The 18,680-nt window shown below is 36.2% G+C and overlaps 1 protein-coding gene across 4 annotated transcripts in view; it reads left to right on the top strand.

Moving 5' to 3' along the window:
- Nucleotides 1-18,680, top strand: part of LOC106661463 (ATP-binding cassette sub-family C member Sur) — a 74,407-nt gene that overhangs the window by 35,563 nt on the left and 20,164 nt on the right. For all 4 annotated transcript variants that reach the window (XM_014384880.2, XM_014384878.2, XM_014384875.2 and 1 more), the window contains one exon: nt 12,251-12,442. In XM_014384880.2, coding sequence (XP_014240366.1) covers nt 12,353-12,442 — 90 coding nt within the window. In that variant the 5' untranslated portion in view covers nt 12,251-12,352. The remainder of the gene's footprint in view (nt 1-12,250; nt 12,443-18,680) is intronic.

Raw genomic sequence — 18,680 nt, 5'->3', positions numbered from 1 at the left:
AAAGGAATTAAGCAAGTGTTTCGAGGTAAATCAGCGAAGATATGCTGATAAGGATCATAGAGCCCACTAACTTTATAAAATCTGATAATGTCTTTTTCATTTGCTGCCAGTATGTATATATATCGTATGGTCATCTATGATGGTAAACAGATTCATATATAAAGAAGAATATCCATATACAAAAGACATAGCCTCGCACTACTTCGTATAACGTTGTTTGACTGATACGATAGAGCAAGCACCAAAGAAGGGATATCAGATAGACCAAAACAGCGAGTATATGGGAACCGGGATGATCGAGAAGCACCATTCTACAGGTGTTTCTCACAATTTCGGAAATACGTTCGTCCAACTTGCTTTTCAAGTTCCCAAATGCCAGCAGTCTATCTTTAAGAAATACTACGACAAGTTAAATTAAAATAGTATAAAGTAAGTGTAATACTATCGTCCAACTGAATTTTCGGTGTAGTTGGGCCTTTTTGATCAACCTGGCCCGCCTAACCTCGCTGGTGTTGGATTTGATCAATCGTGCCCTTTCGTAAGAACTTAATTGTTCAGGTGTGTTTTGACTGAAAATAGTGAAATGCCAGAACGCTTACGTATTTCATACGCCAGTAGTTTGGTCGTTTTTGATCAACTGTTTTTGATCATTTTATATATTAATCAAAGTTTCATGTTTTTTACGTTTAATAATTGAGTCTTTGTCTCAAATGTAAAAGAAGTAAATTGCTAGGCAACATGAAAAATAATAATTTAAAAAAAAATGACGGACAGATAAAATTTGTTTTAGATTTTTAATTAACATGTCAATATCGCGTATTTCCTCCCTCCTCTTGCCTTAATTACACGTCGAAGACGCCTCAGCATACTTTCTACCAGTCTGGTAGTCTTCGTTGGAGGTTAGCCCATTTTTTTACGAAGATTCCTTTCAAGATCGTGGAGTATCAGGAAGTGATGGACGTGCTCTCGTCTTTTGAAGTTATTCCATAAATGTTCGATGGGGTTGAAGTCTAGAGAAGGGGCTGGCCAGGCTAAGAACCTGATGTTATGCTGTTGAAGGTAGGTTTGTACTGAGGACATGTGGACGAGCATTATCGTGCAATAGAATAGGATTGTCGTCGATTTGATCGAGGATAGGCAACGCATGATGTTCCAAAATTTCATCCGCATAGCGAGTGGCCGTAAAAGACCCTCAACGAACAACAACCAACTCTGTGCGACTCTCCATTGAAATTCCCGCCCACACCACACTGAACTACGTTCAAAAGGTTGGCTCTGGGAAAAATTACAAGCTTAGTAAAACCTATCATTTCGACTTCTCAACACTGTTTCACGCCCATTTGAAGATGGTAGAACAAATCTACATTCATCGGCAAAAAGTACAGCAGACCGATCTCCAATGGCTGTTCTCGAGCAAATGCCGTGAAACTCTGTGTGTTCTGGTCAATTCTGGTCCTCTTATAGGGCGAAAAGCCCATCAGTCCATACGGATTTAATCTTCGAGCAGTGCGTTCAGAAATTTGGGCACCTCGAACTTACTGGAGCTGATGAATCGCTTGAACAATAGTAACGCCAGTTTCTCAAAATTCTCAAAGTCAAAAAGCGGTCATCCCCTTTTACTATTTTATTACCCTAGGGCGTCCAGAACCGCGGCCTTCTATGGTAGGACCCAGTTTCTGGAGAACGTCAAACACCGTCTCGCAGAGTTTCGTAGGGAACTGCAATGGCAATAGCCGCATACCTGATGGAACTTCCATTATCAATAAATGCTACACGGGCAACTTCCTCAGCACTAAGTGGCATTTTTAAGTTTAAAAATTGAAATTAAGAAACAAAGACGAAACTGAACAATTTATTGCTTCAGAATAAAATAAGACTGAATTAACATTTTAAATTGAGTAACAAGTAAACATTTAAAAATCCTTTATCCGTGTTTTGGATTAAGGATTAAGTGTGTTTACCTCTAATTGATATTCCCCAATTAAAACATAGCGTATGCAAATATTTTCTTTAATCCAGAAAATGAAAAAATAAAATCAATTGGTTGGAATTTTTTGCCTGTCAGTGTAACTTGTTATTTGAGTCGCTTTATGACCCCGGTCCTGGAGAAAACACCTGGTAGCGGTCGCCTTTGAACGGGATTATCTCCTGTTTATGTTCCATTTTAATGCCTGTCGCCGGCTTAGTCGATATAAACTGCGGCATGACGCCGTGGCGCGATAACGGATTCGCAATTGGATCCCGAGGGCTGACCCGTCCCTGGCAAAACAAGGTTACACCAAGTGTCGACTTGGCGATTTCGTTGCATCACATAACGACTGATAAAACGGAAAACACCAGCTACTTTCTGCAGTTTTCTTGCAGAAATCTAATTTTTATTATTATTTGTTGTTACTGCTGGTATTTCCTCTCTCTTTCTCGCTCCTTCTCAGCCTCTCTCTCTTTCTTCTCATATTCTGTCTCTCTCTATCCTTGCCTTTCACTATCTTTTTTATTCTCTCTTCCTCTCATCCTTTGATTCCCTCTATAGAATTACTTTCCATTTCACTATTCTCCATCTTACTCGATGCTTCAGTTCCAAAAGGGACTTTAAGTACAAATTATTGAAATTTTTGTAAGAAGAAGAAAAAAAGGGGTAAATGTTCACGAGAGGCACACTAGACGACAGATGCATGTGCAATCTCTTCTAAATTAATTGGCTTTTGTAGTTTGACAGTTGAGCACAGCCAAATGGAAGTTTGTTGACTCGTAGTCAAATGGTTTCCCGATTGGGCGATAAGTAAAACCTTTTAAACAGAATAAACACAGGCTGAATTAAAAATCCATCCGACAGATTAGCTGTGAGGGTCCCGTGCGGAAAGAGTTTCACTTAGGTCTACAATCAAATTCGGATTAATAAAATAATTTTCGACTTCATCTGTCACCTGGATATATCGCTTTCCGGCTGTTCATTTTGACAAATGATCTCAGGCGGTTTAGGATTGCAAGAAATTGACGCTTTTAAATTGAACAAAATCAATAAGACCATCGGATGTAAACTTCTTTAAAAAGGAGACTTTTGAAGGTTGAGAATCTTCCTAATTTATTTTGAAAATCCAAGTTTTAATGGCTTTTAAAGCGGATGAAAGTTTTGAATAATTATTTAAACAACCCGATGTCCCATTTCCAAAAGTTCTGCTTTAATTAATACTGGACGTGATGAAAAGTATGTCGAATAATTTAACCATCAGCAACATTTTGTTTTGAACTCAAATTTTATCAAACAAATCATTCTGAAGAAATTCTTCGTGCAGTGAGTCCAGCAATGTGAGAAACATAGTAAACATGAACTTTGGCATATTGAAATTGCACGTTATTACCCTTGAATATTGGTCATAAGTCAACGGATTTCGGACGCAAATCGGTTTTGAAAAGAACTCCCTAGACAGGTTTTCGATATGCTCCTAAATACTACTAGTTTCTAAGTTTTGGTTCATACCTGTCATTCCTGAAATCAGATCAGATTCTACCATTCAGGTTAATATGTATTGTCAGATCTGATCCTGCCATTTCTTTAGTCAGATCGGATGCTGTGATTTCTGTTGTTAGATCTTGGGCTGGGATTTCTTTTGCCAAATATGATCCTGTAATTTTTGTTGTCAGATCTGTTGCTGTAATTTCTGTTGCCAGATTTGATGCTGTAATTTATGTTGCCAGATCTAGTACTGTGATTTCCATTGCCAGATGTGATGCTGAAGTTTCTGATGTCAGATCTGATGCTGTGATTTTTGTTTTCAGATTTGATGTTGTAAATTCTGTTGTCAGATCTGATGTTGTAATTTCTGTTGTTAGATTTGTCGCTATAATTCCTGTTGTCTTATGTGTGCAGTAATTGTATTTCTTTTGAAGTCAGATATTATTAATTGTAAATTCAAAGTTTTACATAAATTAATTTCTGTCTCAGGTTCCAACTGACACTTCACATAAGCAAAAAAGCATTATTTTTTACTGCTCGGTCTTTGCTTCTTTTGATCAAGAAAATTAAATCCTCGGCAACCTTAAAGCACAAATTGAAATGTAATCTATTTTTTAACTACTCTTCAAAATTTGTGTACACCACTTGAAAATATTACTAAAACTGTTCCGTGGAACAGTGTGCATATAGAATGTATACGTTATTTAATTTGAACAAAAAGAAATAGTTTTATTAGTTAATTTTTGATAAGTAGTGGCAATAATTTGAAATATTCATACCCGATACCCAGATAAATATAAAATGTACGTTTATTTTAAGTTATGGGGAAACAATTATTGCGGCATTCATGTAATTTACACCAACATGCTCGTAACATAATATCCGATTAAGTAAAATATTTGAGTCGCCAAGCATGATTGAGAATAAAAAAAATGTAAGTTGTAAGATTTCATTTTGAGGTCTGAGGGGTGATGAACACCAAAACAGGGAGGGTAAGCAGATCAAAATGATCGGAAACGATCCAAGTACAAATATAAAAACATTTCTTAAAAAATTAAAGGATATTATTGAAGAAGCTTTTCTTTGCACATTCGTTAAACGAGGGCTGTACCTATAATTTTATTTTTATTATCGTTTTCCAAGCATAGTTTATAAATTCTCTTTGCCTGCTATAACATCGCTGAGTTCACTTTTAGATATGCAACCTGCCGTGCTTGCAAAACCGATTATGACTGTCTGTTTGGTGAAAACATTTATCTTTGGAAGAGTCAAGTATGATTTTTACGATTTTCTACTATGTCGGCTATTCTTCGGCCATCTCGTTAAGAAGAACCATTAAAATATTTCAATAATTGTGGCGTCTTGCTCGACTAATCTACCCGTGTCGAAACAGGCCAATGGACCCCGGATGGCAACCCTACCCATTAACAAGGTGTCACACCGAGTTATGCTCATTTCCATAATTATCGGTTATTTGATTATGGGACCCATCGCTCAACCTTCTGCCAAGCTGGCGTTTGGCAAATTAGAAACAAACAAGAACTACTTTGTTTCTTTAAACGATTTCCCAAACGGTGTTTGATAAGTTAGCCTGATTCTCTGTTGCGGTTCAGCGACATATTTTATTGTTTTATTTTAATTGCCACTTATAGGCTTTAGGCTTGATTCTTGGCCATGCAATTAAAATTTCCTTTGATAATTTGAAAAAATGTCACAAATCCACAACTGAAGATTGAGAATAGCTTAATCTCTCCCGAATATCAGTTTATAAGATTCTTTTAACACTACATTGATCCGTAGGTCGCGTTTCAGCATCTTTAGTGGTTGGTCTGTTAATTCTTTTGACAATCGAGCCCAGAAGCTGGCTAAAAGGCAAAACGTGTAAAACATAGTATGTTTGTATTTTGGATTTTAATATTTAATTTTTTTTCTCGATAAGCATTAAAATGTAGTTGTAAATACAATCGCAACTGTTGGCATCAAATGTTCACAATAAAATAAGAGTGGATTATAACATAGAGCCAAGAACAGAATTATGGTGAAATTTCATCTCCAGGTGATGAACCTGTAGTCTGTTTCTTCTACGATCACCCTGGTCCTCCTGCCCTCGCTGTTTTGGCCTGTCAGACGCCTTTCAGCATTTTCAGAGATTGGTCTGTCTATTGTTTCATTACTTGCGTCCCTTGATAAAGACCAACCAGTGAAAAATGTTTATTGTTTTCCATAAGATGTACTTATGGAATGTCAGATTCCATTAGTTGCGATCTGCGAGGTGATAAGTCTACAGTTCGGTTCACTCGACCAGTCGTGTGACCTTATAAAACGGACACGATTGACAGAACAACAGACGAGACCATTCACGGAAGAAAATTCATGTTTCCCCTAAGATATGGACCATAACATACTTTGCTGTAGTTTGTTTCTTTCGCGATCAGCCTAGTTAGTCCATCTGCCCTCTCTTTTTTGGCCTATCAAACTCATTTCAGCATCTTAGGTAGTTGGTCTGTCTGTTGTTTCGTCAATATTGTCCTTTTATAAAGACCAACCACCGGAAAAATTTTAATGTTTCCCGTAAGATGTACTAATTTCAGATTGCGAAATGATAAACCGATAGTTCGGTCCTCTCGACCGGTCAATTGATCTCATAAAGAGACACAATTGACGAAACAGCAGACCAACCACTGGAAATTGCCTAATGTTTCCCCTAAAGGTAGCCATTATTCCTACACATGTAGGAAGTCCTGAAGGAAAAAGCATCCACGATTTCCTTGGGGATTTTCCCTACCGAACCCGCGCTCACAAACAAAGAGAATTTTCTTTGCTAGTTCTGTGTTGACTGGTGGTGGTTGTTGGAAGTTATCGTGGTTTTGGACTCAAGGTGGAAAAAGAATTGACTTTTGTTTGGGATTTCACTCCCTTCGCGGCCTGAAAAAACCTGTTCAGAATGGTACTTCGTTGGGTTCTGCGAGATAATAAACCTGTAGTTCGGTCGTCTATCGTCCTGGTCTGCCTATCTTCGCCGTTTTCGCCTTTTCAGACTCCTTTTAACAACATTAGTGATTGGCCAATCTGATGTTTCGTCCCCTCTTATAAAGAACAACCACTGGAAAAGATTTAATGCTTCTCGTAATATGTACTAATAGATTACATAGGATTTTGCGAAGTGATGAACTTTTAGTTCGGTTTCCGATCTGTCGTTTGATCTTTCAAAGGGACACAATTGGCGAAATAACGGACTTACGAACCATTGAAAATAGTTAATATTTCCCCTGATGTAAAACTAATGGAATGTATGCTTGTATAAGGTATTTAGGGGAATCTGCGAGCTGATGAACCTGCAGTTGTTTCTTCTTGTTTATTTTGTTTTCTCATTTTTAGTAGTTAATCTGTTTCTCAATCGTGTCCTTTTTGCGCGGTAGAAAACCCCCTTCATGATACAAACCAGCACACAAGATATATATATATATTACGAGGGTTCGCAACAGCAGAGGTCGTATAAACCCTCAGGGTGCCAGTGTGAAAAAAAGCCCATTTGTAAGTATGTCGGGTTCGAATGCAGGGCCGCTGGATTCGAACCCGGGACCTTTACCTTACAGTGATGATCGCCGTGCCAAAGACTAAACCTTGCGGCCACCGACGCCCCTTCACAAGATAGTTAAACGGCGAAACACTCCCCAATTTTGAATTTTGGATTGTAATATTTTATTTGTCGCATCGATAATCTTCAATCTGAAAGTTCATTTTTAAAAATTGAATACCTGAATGTGCAAAAAGCAAGCAAATCGAATACGACCGGTAATACAATACTGGATGGACCCAGAGACCGTAACGCTCAACTGTTTCAACTGTTATACAAGTGAATTCCACCAGCCGTCCTATTTCACGGTTCGGCGGATATATGTGCTGGGTAGTATGATTTTGTCCGACATGTCAAACAGTACAAGGTGGTACATTTGTTTAAAAAGCCATTAACACACAGGGTAAAAAGCCGAATAAAAAATGAATTCATTTGGATCTGGTCTGATAACAGATTTGCATTGTGATATCGCCGCAATATATTCCGTTTATGAGGCGGAAAATTCATTAGACAGGATGCAATAATGGAAGGTAGAATAAAAATAAAATCCTAGATTATTTCTACACTAATGTCGCTCTTACACAAGTCAATTTTTTGTTTAAAATTCTAACACCTCTAAAGTCGCATAGAGGAACAAATAATATTGTTATCAGCAGTCGATTCAATTTACTTTTACAATAAAATGGTAAATAAATCCAAAATCGATCGTAAAGAATGTATATTATCAGAGTTCTTCTTGAGTACAGTCGGAAGAATCTCCACTTGGACTCAATCTTCTTCGTTTTAATTTTGAATGTGTCAATTCCCCCTTTTGATTTGTATGGTATGCAATGTTTTTTTTAAATTCCCTATGACGTCTAACATGATTAAACAGATTCAGAAAAATGCTCGTGTAAAGTGAGAAATTGCATCGCTACATCACGTCGGTTATGGTAGCCGGCCAGCCGCTGTATTTCCACCGTTCTTTGAAATCTGTCGAATAAACACCATTGAAATCTTCTTCTGGATTTATTCCCGGTACGTGGATTATTTTTAGACGGCCTGCACATCTAGACGCGCGGATTCACCGTGACGGTCCGCGGCCCGTCACAACAGGACAATAAACGTGGCCTACGGCCTTCTCGATTTACGACTTTATCGGATATTATCTCAGGAAAAATGACTGCGTAATATCTCCAGGATCGGTTTTTTGCAGAAGGAAGAACCGGCTGGCTTTGGTGAACCAAGTCCGCCGAAGCATGCTAAACCACATTTGATCGTGCAGCATCAAACACAGACGAAGGTGAACTGCGTCATACACATACGTGAAAAATAAACAGTCAAATATACCCAATTTCATAAAATAGTTAAAGAAAGACAAACTACAATAACAATTAAACAAATGGAATGATGTTACTGCTAAGGATGCTCAAATGCGACCGAAAGGCCCAAATATGTCGGTGCATAACTATAAAAATTCCAGTGGTTGTCCGTATGTTATGGACTGGAGCCAGTCGGCATTCGTCAGTTTGTGCCTATTTCTTCTAGTCATGTGGATTTTGGACGTATGTACTGGGAGATTTAAAGTTAAGGTCTTCTTATGTGACTAGTCTGTTGCTTGTCATTCTTACTTAGTCCGCCTATCCTCACCTTTTTGGTTATCAGACGCGTTTCTTCATTTTAACGTCTTAGTGATTGATTCGTTTCATGAAAGATTTTACACAAATGATTCGAACTGCTGAAGGTGCACAAATCTGACTGATTATATTGCTATAAAAATGCCAGGTACCACCTTTAGTGTGGCCATTTGTGATCTTCCTGGGAGCATGCTTTTGTCGAGGGTTTGTGGCATAAAGCTTGTCGTTGTTAAGAGTATGAAACTAGTACGCCAGGCCGAAAATATGAAGATAGTTAATCGAAAATGAACAAAAACTACCAAAACTTTGTTCAATTCAGGATTTACAAAATTATAAGACCAATCTTCACCTTTAAACAAAACTAAGCAAAGATGTCCAAAAGAGGGTCGCTTGTATCGATAAAAGGATTGCAATAACACTACTTGAAATAATCAGATGGGATGGAACTCTGAGATTGCAAGGGATTTCTGGGCCGACTTAAAATGAGTGGAATGAGGAAAAGGCAAAATTGTTAGCTCCAGAATCAAGTACTCGAAACCCATGGACAGCAGAATTTTCCGATCTCAGAAAAGAAGATAATGTAAAAAGTAATAAACGGTTGAAATCTACAAAAGCAATAATGAAGGCAAATTAGGTTGTTGTTTACAGTATCGTCCCCTTGTTGGAAGAGACTAAAAACTATTTTGCTCTTGCATAAAACTACATCTCGCTTCGAACTGTTTTATAAATATTTACACGCTATTCTGCCTTTTTTGTTCCACAGAGCACCTTATTTGGGTCCTCTCAGTTTCCATCTGATTCGGGACGATGAAAATTCGAGTTCTGCTATGACTGCCACGGAAAAAAAACTTTGTCAATCCAAAACAAAGTTTCTTCGGATCGATTCGGCCGCAAGGGACTTGATAATTGAATGTGCATATGCTCCCTAGATGTAAAATTGTTTCTTGGACTTAACGTGTTACTTTTAAATATTGCGTTCATTATTAAGAAATATTTGTACTGAGGTATTTGTTTCTAAGTGCATCTTTTACCCCTCATTTATTTTTTTATTAATATAAAAAATCCAAAAGAATATTTACTAAATATCTTATTTTAACAAATCAGATTGTATGACTGACTGTTAATATTTACAGTCATAATAATAAATAATTATAATAATTGTTATAGATTTTTGACTAATAAAATATTTTATTTCAATAAGTTTAATCGTAATGTACATCTGGTTATGCTATTATGTGGGAAATCGGCATGGTTTTCCGAAGTGTGTGACCGAGGCGAAGATTAAGAATGATCATTGAATCTCTCGCGCCCTAGTTCCCGTGTATTACTCAACAAGCAAATTTCACTTCGTTGTTTTGTTATTATGCTGATATACATATTTTTTAATAATGGGAGCCCACGGTAACAGGTTTTAAACGACTAGTGTGTTTGAACTTAAAGGCCATTTTAGAACGAGTAACTTCAGTTGCAGCATAGCTGTTTTTCTTTTTCTTTACTATTAACGAGGTTTAATAATAATTGTGTCGATATTTTTAAAATGAGAGGTCCTTAAGGCATATAAAACGATAGCTGTGAGGTGTTGATCTAAAAAATCAACTTAAGGGGCTCCATCAATAGGTTGTATCATATCAGCATGATAAGCAGTTTTATTAAACCTCGGTTTCATTTAATCTTAGTGTTAAAGAGGCCCGTTTTACTCTCAACTCCATAGACCGACCAACATATTTTCTTAATTTTAGTTATTCTTAGTTATTTGTTTTTACATAATCGACATCTGGTGAAATGTGTAGCTTCAAACTGCCTATCTTCAGCAAGTTTTAGCATGTTATTGCACGTGAATAGTTAATCTAATATCTGTTTAACGGAGGTTAATTTTTTTAACAATCTATTTCAAGATAGTTAAGGATTGGGAAAAAATCTCTTGCTCTTAGATAACAACAATTTGTAGTTTGTTTTCAGAATATGTTTACAAAACGGATAATGGGACTTGACATGCAAAATGATACACAGAACCAAAACTAAAAAGAGACAGACATGTCCAACGGAAAAACATCAGGACATGATATGATATATAGGATCATATATATATATATNATATATATATGTATATATATGATAGGATATGATCGGTGATGAATAACTAAAGATTAAAACTACAAGTTTTTCCACCTTGCAAACCTCACAATTCCTAGCAATATTTGCCTCCCTTGCTTTGTATCATATTTGCATTTTGCTTGCTAAAATTCTGTGTAGTAGGTTGATATCAGTAGCAATGTTGCATGATGATTACTCCTATTCTAATCGGGTTCGGTTATATATAACATATGTTTAGTCCGATGAACCAATCTTCTCGGATAGCCAGGCGGCATTATAGGCAACCTCCTCATTGGTAGTCTGACATTGGGAAAACCAACAAAATCATCCTTGATTGGGTATCCGGGCATACAGGGCAGAGGAGTAACGAGGAAGCCGACAAATTGGCTAAGATCAGCTACCGTCTCTGATTCTATGTTTGGATTCAAATTGCCAAAAAAGTAGATCCATTAGAAGATAGTTTAAAAATAAGTCCTTGCTTCAATGGGGTTGTATCCAAAGACAGAGGAATGCGAAAGAGTTTGTTAAATTACCATCGCAGAAACCGTTGAACTACTAAACCTAGGACGTTTTGGACTGCTCACTGGACATTGCAGACCCTGGAGACTAAAGTATAGGCTCATAGCAGCAGAAAAAGCTTGCAGATGCAACTTATGTTCAAGACGATGAAACATGAACTTTGTTGGTGCGAAGGCCTATGCAGGCAGATATTTCTACTCCTGATAAAGGAAAATCCATCCAAGAAGGATACAAACTGGTGCCCTTGACGAACCTTTTGGTGACGAAACTGGTAAAAAAACTTAAGCTTAACGAAGAAGTGTAGGCAATGCTCCATCATTGCCTACACTTCTTCGTTAAGCTATTATATTATTGTATTAGCCAATAGACCAACATCTTGGTGCCGAAGGCAATAAATACGGCTCCTAGTAATCTCAATTCTAACGTTTGTCCGAGGATCGATGTACTGATGATTCACAAAGAAAATTAAATAAAGTGATAATCAGCCGATGCAGACATTTGTACATCCCTAACTCCCGAATTCTTAAAAATCGTTGGTTGGATTTGGCCGGTCAAACCGAATATGCCAATAATGTATTAGTGTAATGACCAACTTTTTAATGCAAATCAAATATGCTTGTCAAAACCAGTATAATTGCAATACGCTAAAATTATGCTTTAACCCATGTATATATTATCCAATTTGTCATTTAATGATACAGAACGCTGAAGAATCAGCGGATGTTTGTGGTTCATATCAGGATGTAATGGTTAAAACTGATTAGTTGTAAATTACTGCGAAAGAGGCTTTCAAATTTTCTTCTACTAGCTGACCTAGAACTATTTAAATAAAATATTTTCTTAGTGATGTCTATTGAAGGTTATCATTGACCACCATTGATTCATTCTTTTGAGAATATGTATTTAAGAACAGAGAATAACAGAAGATAATTTAGGGATTTGATATGTCAGGATGTATGACTTTAATGATGTGATGTCTTGTGTTTTCAGAAATATGGCAGGGCTCATTATTTAGCCGCGACGAGCCTGTTGTACCTTGTGTGCGGCCTGGTGCGCGGAGTCCTGCTGTACACCCTACTGGAGGAGATCGACATGACTTACGTCTCAACCCTGCTTTCAGCAGTCTCGTCGGCCCTCGCTTACGCCGTCTCTCTGAACGACCTAGTCACCCTAATAAACGAGGTAAGTGGAAAGTAAAATTTCACGCCAGAGGAACCCCGAGTGCCATACCTATCGAAGGCTTGCTTCACATCTGGAAGAGCAGTAGCAATGATGTCTAAAACGCGATGGCACTGTTTAACAGTGGAATGAGAACGTCTGAACCGAAACGGTGATATGGGATAAGGTTATAAGAATGAAGGATGGGGAGAATGTGTTTAAGCAATTTTTCTAATATTTTGCCCAATAAAGGCAAAAGGCTAATCGCACGGTAGGATGCTGGAAGGTTACGTGGTTTTTTAGGTTTTGGAATCATTCGGAAGAGGGAAAATTTTCCAATTTGTTTTAGCTGAAAAATTATTTGTTTATAATACAGCTAAATAAAAATCGATGTTTTAATTTACGAGGTGTTCTACATATTAGAGTAATTATATTCTTCTTGATAAGTTAGTTATCCAATTATAGAATTTAGAAGTTTGTTTCAAATTTAAATGGTTAACTTTAAAGAAAATGAGTGTATTTTGCTCTTACATTATTCTTACAGTCCGAAGTAATTTTTTTTCCCACTAACAGCTGTCCAAACAGGAAGAAAGTAAAATACCCCTCTCTGTGTGATATATTCCCACTATTTGTTATAATAGCCCAAAATAACCGGGATAAAAATAAAAATTGATTTTTATATCCCAGTTTAAATCTCAAAGAAATTAGTAAGAAAATGGCATGAAGATTTTATGGGCTAAATGATACAATGTGAAGGATCGGACTCCAGAGTATCATTGGTCAACTACAATAAACAAACTGTTCTATTTCCGCGTTGCTGTGACAAAATGAACAGAGCTAAGTGGCTTTTTTTGACACTCCATTATTTATAGGTGCTGTGAGAGACAAAGGAGGCTGGCAGTTCAATTGCCGCTAGTTGGCCGCTTTGGCCCTATTAGCCGGCCAATAAAATGACGCAAGCCAATTGACTCCTGGATCATTCATTAACTTCTGAAGCTGTATCCATTCCATCTGGCTATTTCGTTATCGACCCACTGACAATGGGGCCGATCCGTTGATTTCCCTTCAAACGTCAACCCACGAAGACGACTTCTCGTTATAATGATTTCCACAAGCGGTTCAGGATAATCCGGAATTAACGTTGGCCTTGTAACGAATCACGTCGGACCGTTTAAGCCAGTGATAAATGAGAACACTTATTAAAAGTTTACGTCAGTGATAAGAAAAACTTAAAACTTAAATCACATGTGTGAGCAGTCATTCCCTCCAGCTACAGTCCAACTAATTAGGACGTTGCTTTACTAGCTCTGGACTGAAAAAACCTCCTCTTACTTTCTCAGTACACAAATATTTCACTTTAACTACTATTAATTTATTCGAGAAAGTTGGTAAAAGTGGTGCTCGCTCTGCCAAGAGGTTGAAATATTCTATGAACATTTTGTATTTATCAATTAATTAAGGTTTTTAGTTGAGATAAAAAAGTCAGTGTCACGAGCGGGATTCGAACCCACGATTTTCAGCTAGATACGCTGCTGCTCTACCACTTGAGCTATCGTGACCTCAATCCACTCGGACACTAACTCCCCATCTCAACCCACCTTTTGAATTTTCCCTCCTTTTTGCCATTTTTCAGATGTCGTGTAATCTATTTGATTCTCGGCGACAAATGAAATGGCCACGGAGAGCTTTAGTGAAGGTATACTATTAATAATATTAAATTCACTAGTTTTCGTGGTCCGCTTTTGTATTGTATTTTGAAATTATTTCAAATTCAAAACATTCTCCAAAAGGGTTTCAGTTATTTACAATTTAAATCCATATCAAAAACCAGTAAAAAGTTAAACATTTGGTTGAAAAATAATAGCGTTTACTTTGATCATCTGTCTCATCCCCAGTTTTCGGGTTGGACATGAAAATTACAATACCCCTAGGATATAAGCATTTTTTGTTTTCTAGCATCGTGAAAGAAAAGCCTCTGTTCCTTGGTCGAGTTTTCAAGTAACATAACTACTTCATCAGCAATTTCAAACTTTTATTTATAATTTACTATTATATTTAGTGACAGTTAATTAATGATTATTTGGAGATCGTGAGATGTGGTTTTATGTGATGTATGTTTCGAAAAACATTTTCTTTATTGTGCCAACGTTTCGATCTTTCTTTAGATCATTATCAGGGTTCAAAGTGTGTGTTTTCTGTGTCACAGTTTTGTGACGTGTTGCGAATGTGACACATCTACACAGAAAACACACACTTTGAGCCCTGAAAATGATCTAAAGAAAGATCGAAACGTTCGCACAATAAAGAAAATGTTTTTCTAAACATACATCACACAAGACCACATCTCACCATCTCCAAATAATCATAATTTACAATGTTAACAAATATGAATATCTACTTACAATATTGAAATTTATGATTTCAAGCACAATGGAATTGAGTTGATTAGTTAAAGAGATCACCCAACAGTCTTAGAATAAATAATAAATGTAATAAAATTACATAAAAAAAGAAAGAAGTTCTGTTTAAATCTTTATGATAGACCAAATTAATGCTTGAAAAGTTTTCAAGTAGATAGAAGTTTTTTGTCATAAGTTTATCTTTTTTCTCCGGCTTAACCTTTATTAAATTTTTATGTCATGGGGCTTATGCCATTCTCCCATGTAATTTTCAAAAGAGTAGAAGTAGGATTTGGCCAAAAGAAAGATGAGTTCATTAAGTTTTCATCTTTAAGTTTAAAACTAGCAGGAGGATCTTGAATTACAAAAGAAATATCTTTTTTTTTCATCGATTTATCTTTTTCATGGGTTTATCCGTTTCTCAGGTTCGACAGATATTAAATTGGGGTTAATGCAATTCTTCCATGGAATTCTCAATGGAGTCGAAGTAGGACAAAATAAAGATGAGTTAATTAATTTTTCATCTTCAATTTAAAAACTGGCAGGAGGATCTTGAATTTCAAAATTTCCGTGTTTTCACCCCTTTTCTCATGTAACTCAGAAACTACTAAAGTTAGGGTGTGGTTTTGACGAAAAAAAAAAATAAATAAATAAAAATAAAATAATAATAATAATGATACGTTTATTTGATTTCTCCCCTTCGATGTATAAATACATAAATTAAGTGCTTGAAATTCCAAATTAAAGACTTTTAACTAATTTAGTCGTTTAATGCTTAAGAGAAATTTAATTGTTGCATATTCTATCCTTAAATATAATTCCAAAACGAATCGACTACGGTTTGGGGTTTGACAGGGAAGATAACTTCATACAATTTCGTACTCATAATACAAAACCTAATTTAGTAGAGGTTTCAAAATCAAAATGGGATATTTCTCTCTAATTTATTCAATTCATGGAACAGAAATGAAATAGAGGTAATCCATCCTCTAATTCAGATTAATGGTAGGGGGCTCGACAAAATTGGAAGATTAGCTCCTTAACTGTTCACATCAATGGAAAATTTAATGAAGTAGGATTTGCAGAGCAATACAGACAATATTTCAGGGCAGAAATCAAGCAGAGGTATATACAATTCTAACCCCTAATTTAAAGTCGAGTTGAGTTAGAGGCAAAACAGGGGATGAGCCCATTCACTTTCTCACCCCAATTAAAACAATTAAATACAAATTTAAAGTTCGGAAATAAGGGTTTCTCACTAATTTATATATTTCTCATGACAGAAATTAAGCAGATATCCATTTCTCATTCTTAATTGAAAATTCAACTACTTAGCGTTTGGTTTTTGGAAAAGGACAGACTAGTTCATCCACTGTCTCACTCCCACTACTAAAACTAACTGATTAAGTAAAATTCTCACTAGTTTATCTAATTCGCAGAATAGAAATTAAATAGAGCTTATTCAATTCTCAACTCTAATCCTGAAACGAATTGAATTTGGGGTTTGATCAAAAGGAAGAACTTCATACAATTTCTCACCCCATAATATAAAAGTTGAAGAATTAGGCATTGAACGATGAAAATGAAAAGATACACATTAATTTATCTATTGCTGAGAACAGAAATAAAGTAAATATCTATCCAATTCTCACCCCAATTCAGAATCAATCGAGGTGGGGTTTAGGGTTTGGCAAAAGGGAAAATGAGTTTATTCACTTTCTCACACCAATTAAAACTAATTAAGTAGAGATATAAAGATCGAAATGAAGGGTTTCTTAAACCAGAAATGTTTATATATTTATTTTTCAGAAAAGAACTTATATAAACAGAGAATTATTAAAATTTTTATTCAGTTTTTACCTCTAATGTGTGACGAATTCTCAGACTTTCATACAATGGCATAAATTCTAAAATTTAAAGTGCGAGTAGTGTTTTGAAATTATGATTGGCCATTTCTGTCGCCTTCATATCCAAATTAAACTTTAATATTGAGCCCGACCAGGTCAAACTTCATGCAACCCCACTGGCATATTCTCTCCTAGGGGTTCTTTCATTGTTCGTAAATATATAATTTCGTTTTTTCCACCTACAAGAAAATATCCCGTATTTATTTATAAACGCGGGGCCGACGAGTTGCAATTAGCTCTTCCTGCGTTGCAGCAACCATATCCGCGGTTCACGGTCAGACCAGCAACGCCATTTATTTGCCTATTTCAAACCCAACACGTGGCCCTGCCGGCATGCCAACAGCATTTGTTTTTACACGGTGGCGACGTCTGGGTATTTCGTATACTCGTAAGTCGTAACGGAATTTGAGGTCCTTTTGAAATGTAAGGGTTTCCGGAATATTTATATATAAGAGAAACTTTGAACAGATATAAAAAGGAAGTTGCAAAGATTACTGCAAGATACTATAGAAAGAAAGTTCTTAGAACTGATTCTACATGTGCTCAAAATTTTAATTGAGATTTTTGTGCTCTCTCAATTAAACCACTCTCACCAGATAAATTTGGTTTGCTCTAAGATTGCCGATAAGATCTGAAAGAGAGGTACAATGAAGCCCGGTTGACATTAATCAAAAATTAAGGCCAAACATCGGTCTTTCCCCGCATTGTAACCCCTGACGATCAATCACGGCGTTTTGACAGTCCATCGGTTTTTCAAAGCCTACGAGAGCGGATGTTGGGCGCGATGCAATCGTAGATACGGGTCAGAAAAAATAATTCCTGACACCATCCGGCCACTGTGAACGCCGCCGGGGGAAATAGCATCCGCTCCCGTTGGAGAACACTTGGGGATGAGGTTTAGAGAAATCGATAATGAGTAATTTGAAGATTACCTTTAACGAGTGAACAGGGACTTTCTCCTGGGTGCCCACCTCAAAATCCTTATCATAATTCAAACTTGACTAATTTTTTTTTTAAATTAAAGGGGCCGCAAACATAGGGTCCGGTTGCTGGAAAAATTTAGGTTTAGTTTTCTTCGTCCACTGGATGGAACAATACCAAAAACCGAACAGCAAGAATAAATAGATAGGACTAGGATGATCACGACATAACTCTCACCAGATATGAGGTGAGACCAGACCAACGAACAAAACTATATAATAAAAAAAGGACATTTTTATTTTTTTCCAAAAGAACGGCTGTTTCAGCTATAATTAAAAATAATAAATCAAATAACAAACTCCTTCCCTATCTATCTACCTCTCTCTATTTCTCCCTTTTGCTCTCTCTCTCTCTCTCTCTCTCTCTCTCTCTCTCTCTCTCTCTCTCTCTCTCTCTCTCTCTCTCTCTCTCTCTCTCTTTCTCTCTCTCTCGACATTAACAAGTAGACAGTTTAATTATAAGAATCTAGAACCGCTCTGGTGTATGCGTGGGTGCTTTTTAAAAGCCTTTTTAAAATTTTTATTCTTTATTAAGCAATCAATCTCTCTTATACCATTTTATTGCAAACACCGAGAATACCTGAGGTAAACTTGATATAAAAATCATTGAAAATATTACCACATCAATTGTGTTAATGGCTTCATATTATATTATGAAAGTATAGAAATTCAGAAAGAAGAAGGAAATTAGAAAGTGAATGTTTGTACTAAATAATAAAAAACGTATAATAATGAAATTAATTATTGAAACCAACAACAAATAATAATGAAAAAATAGCCTGGTGTGAGACTCTACATAATGTTTCCGTATATAATTCGAAGAGAAAAGTTAGAAAAATCAAGAAGTGATGCTTATGAAATGTAGAACTTCAATAAAAAAGGATAAACTGTTTCTGTATATTTAAACAAGTTTTGATTATATAATTAAATATGTTATAATGTAATTACCGCTTTACTGCATCCTCTTAACATGCTT

The sequence above is a fragment of the Cimex lectularius genome, unplaced genomic scaffold (assembly GCF_000648675.2).
Source record: "Cimex lectularius strain Harlan isolate CLEC.00 unplaced genomic scaffold, Clec_2.1 scaffold20, whole genome shotgun sequence".
Lineage (NCBI taxonomy): Eukaryota > Metazoa > Arthropoda > Insecta > Hemiptera > Cimicidae > Cimex > Cimex lectularius.
Note: the sequence above shows the minus strand (reverse complement) of the source record. Positions and strands in the feature narration are given on the sequence as shown.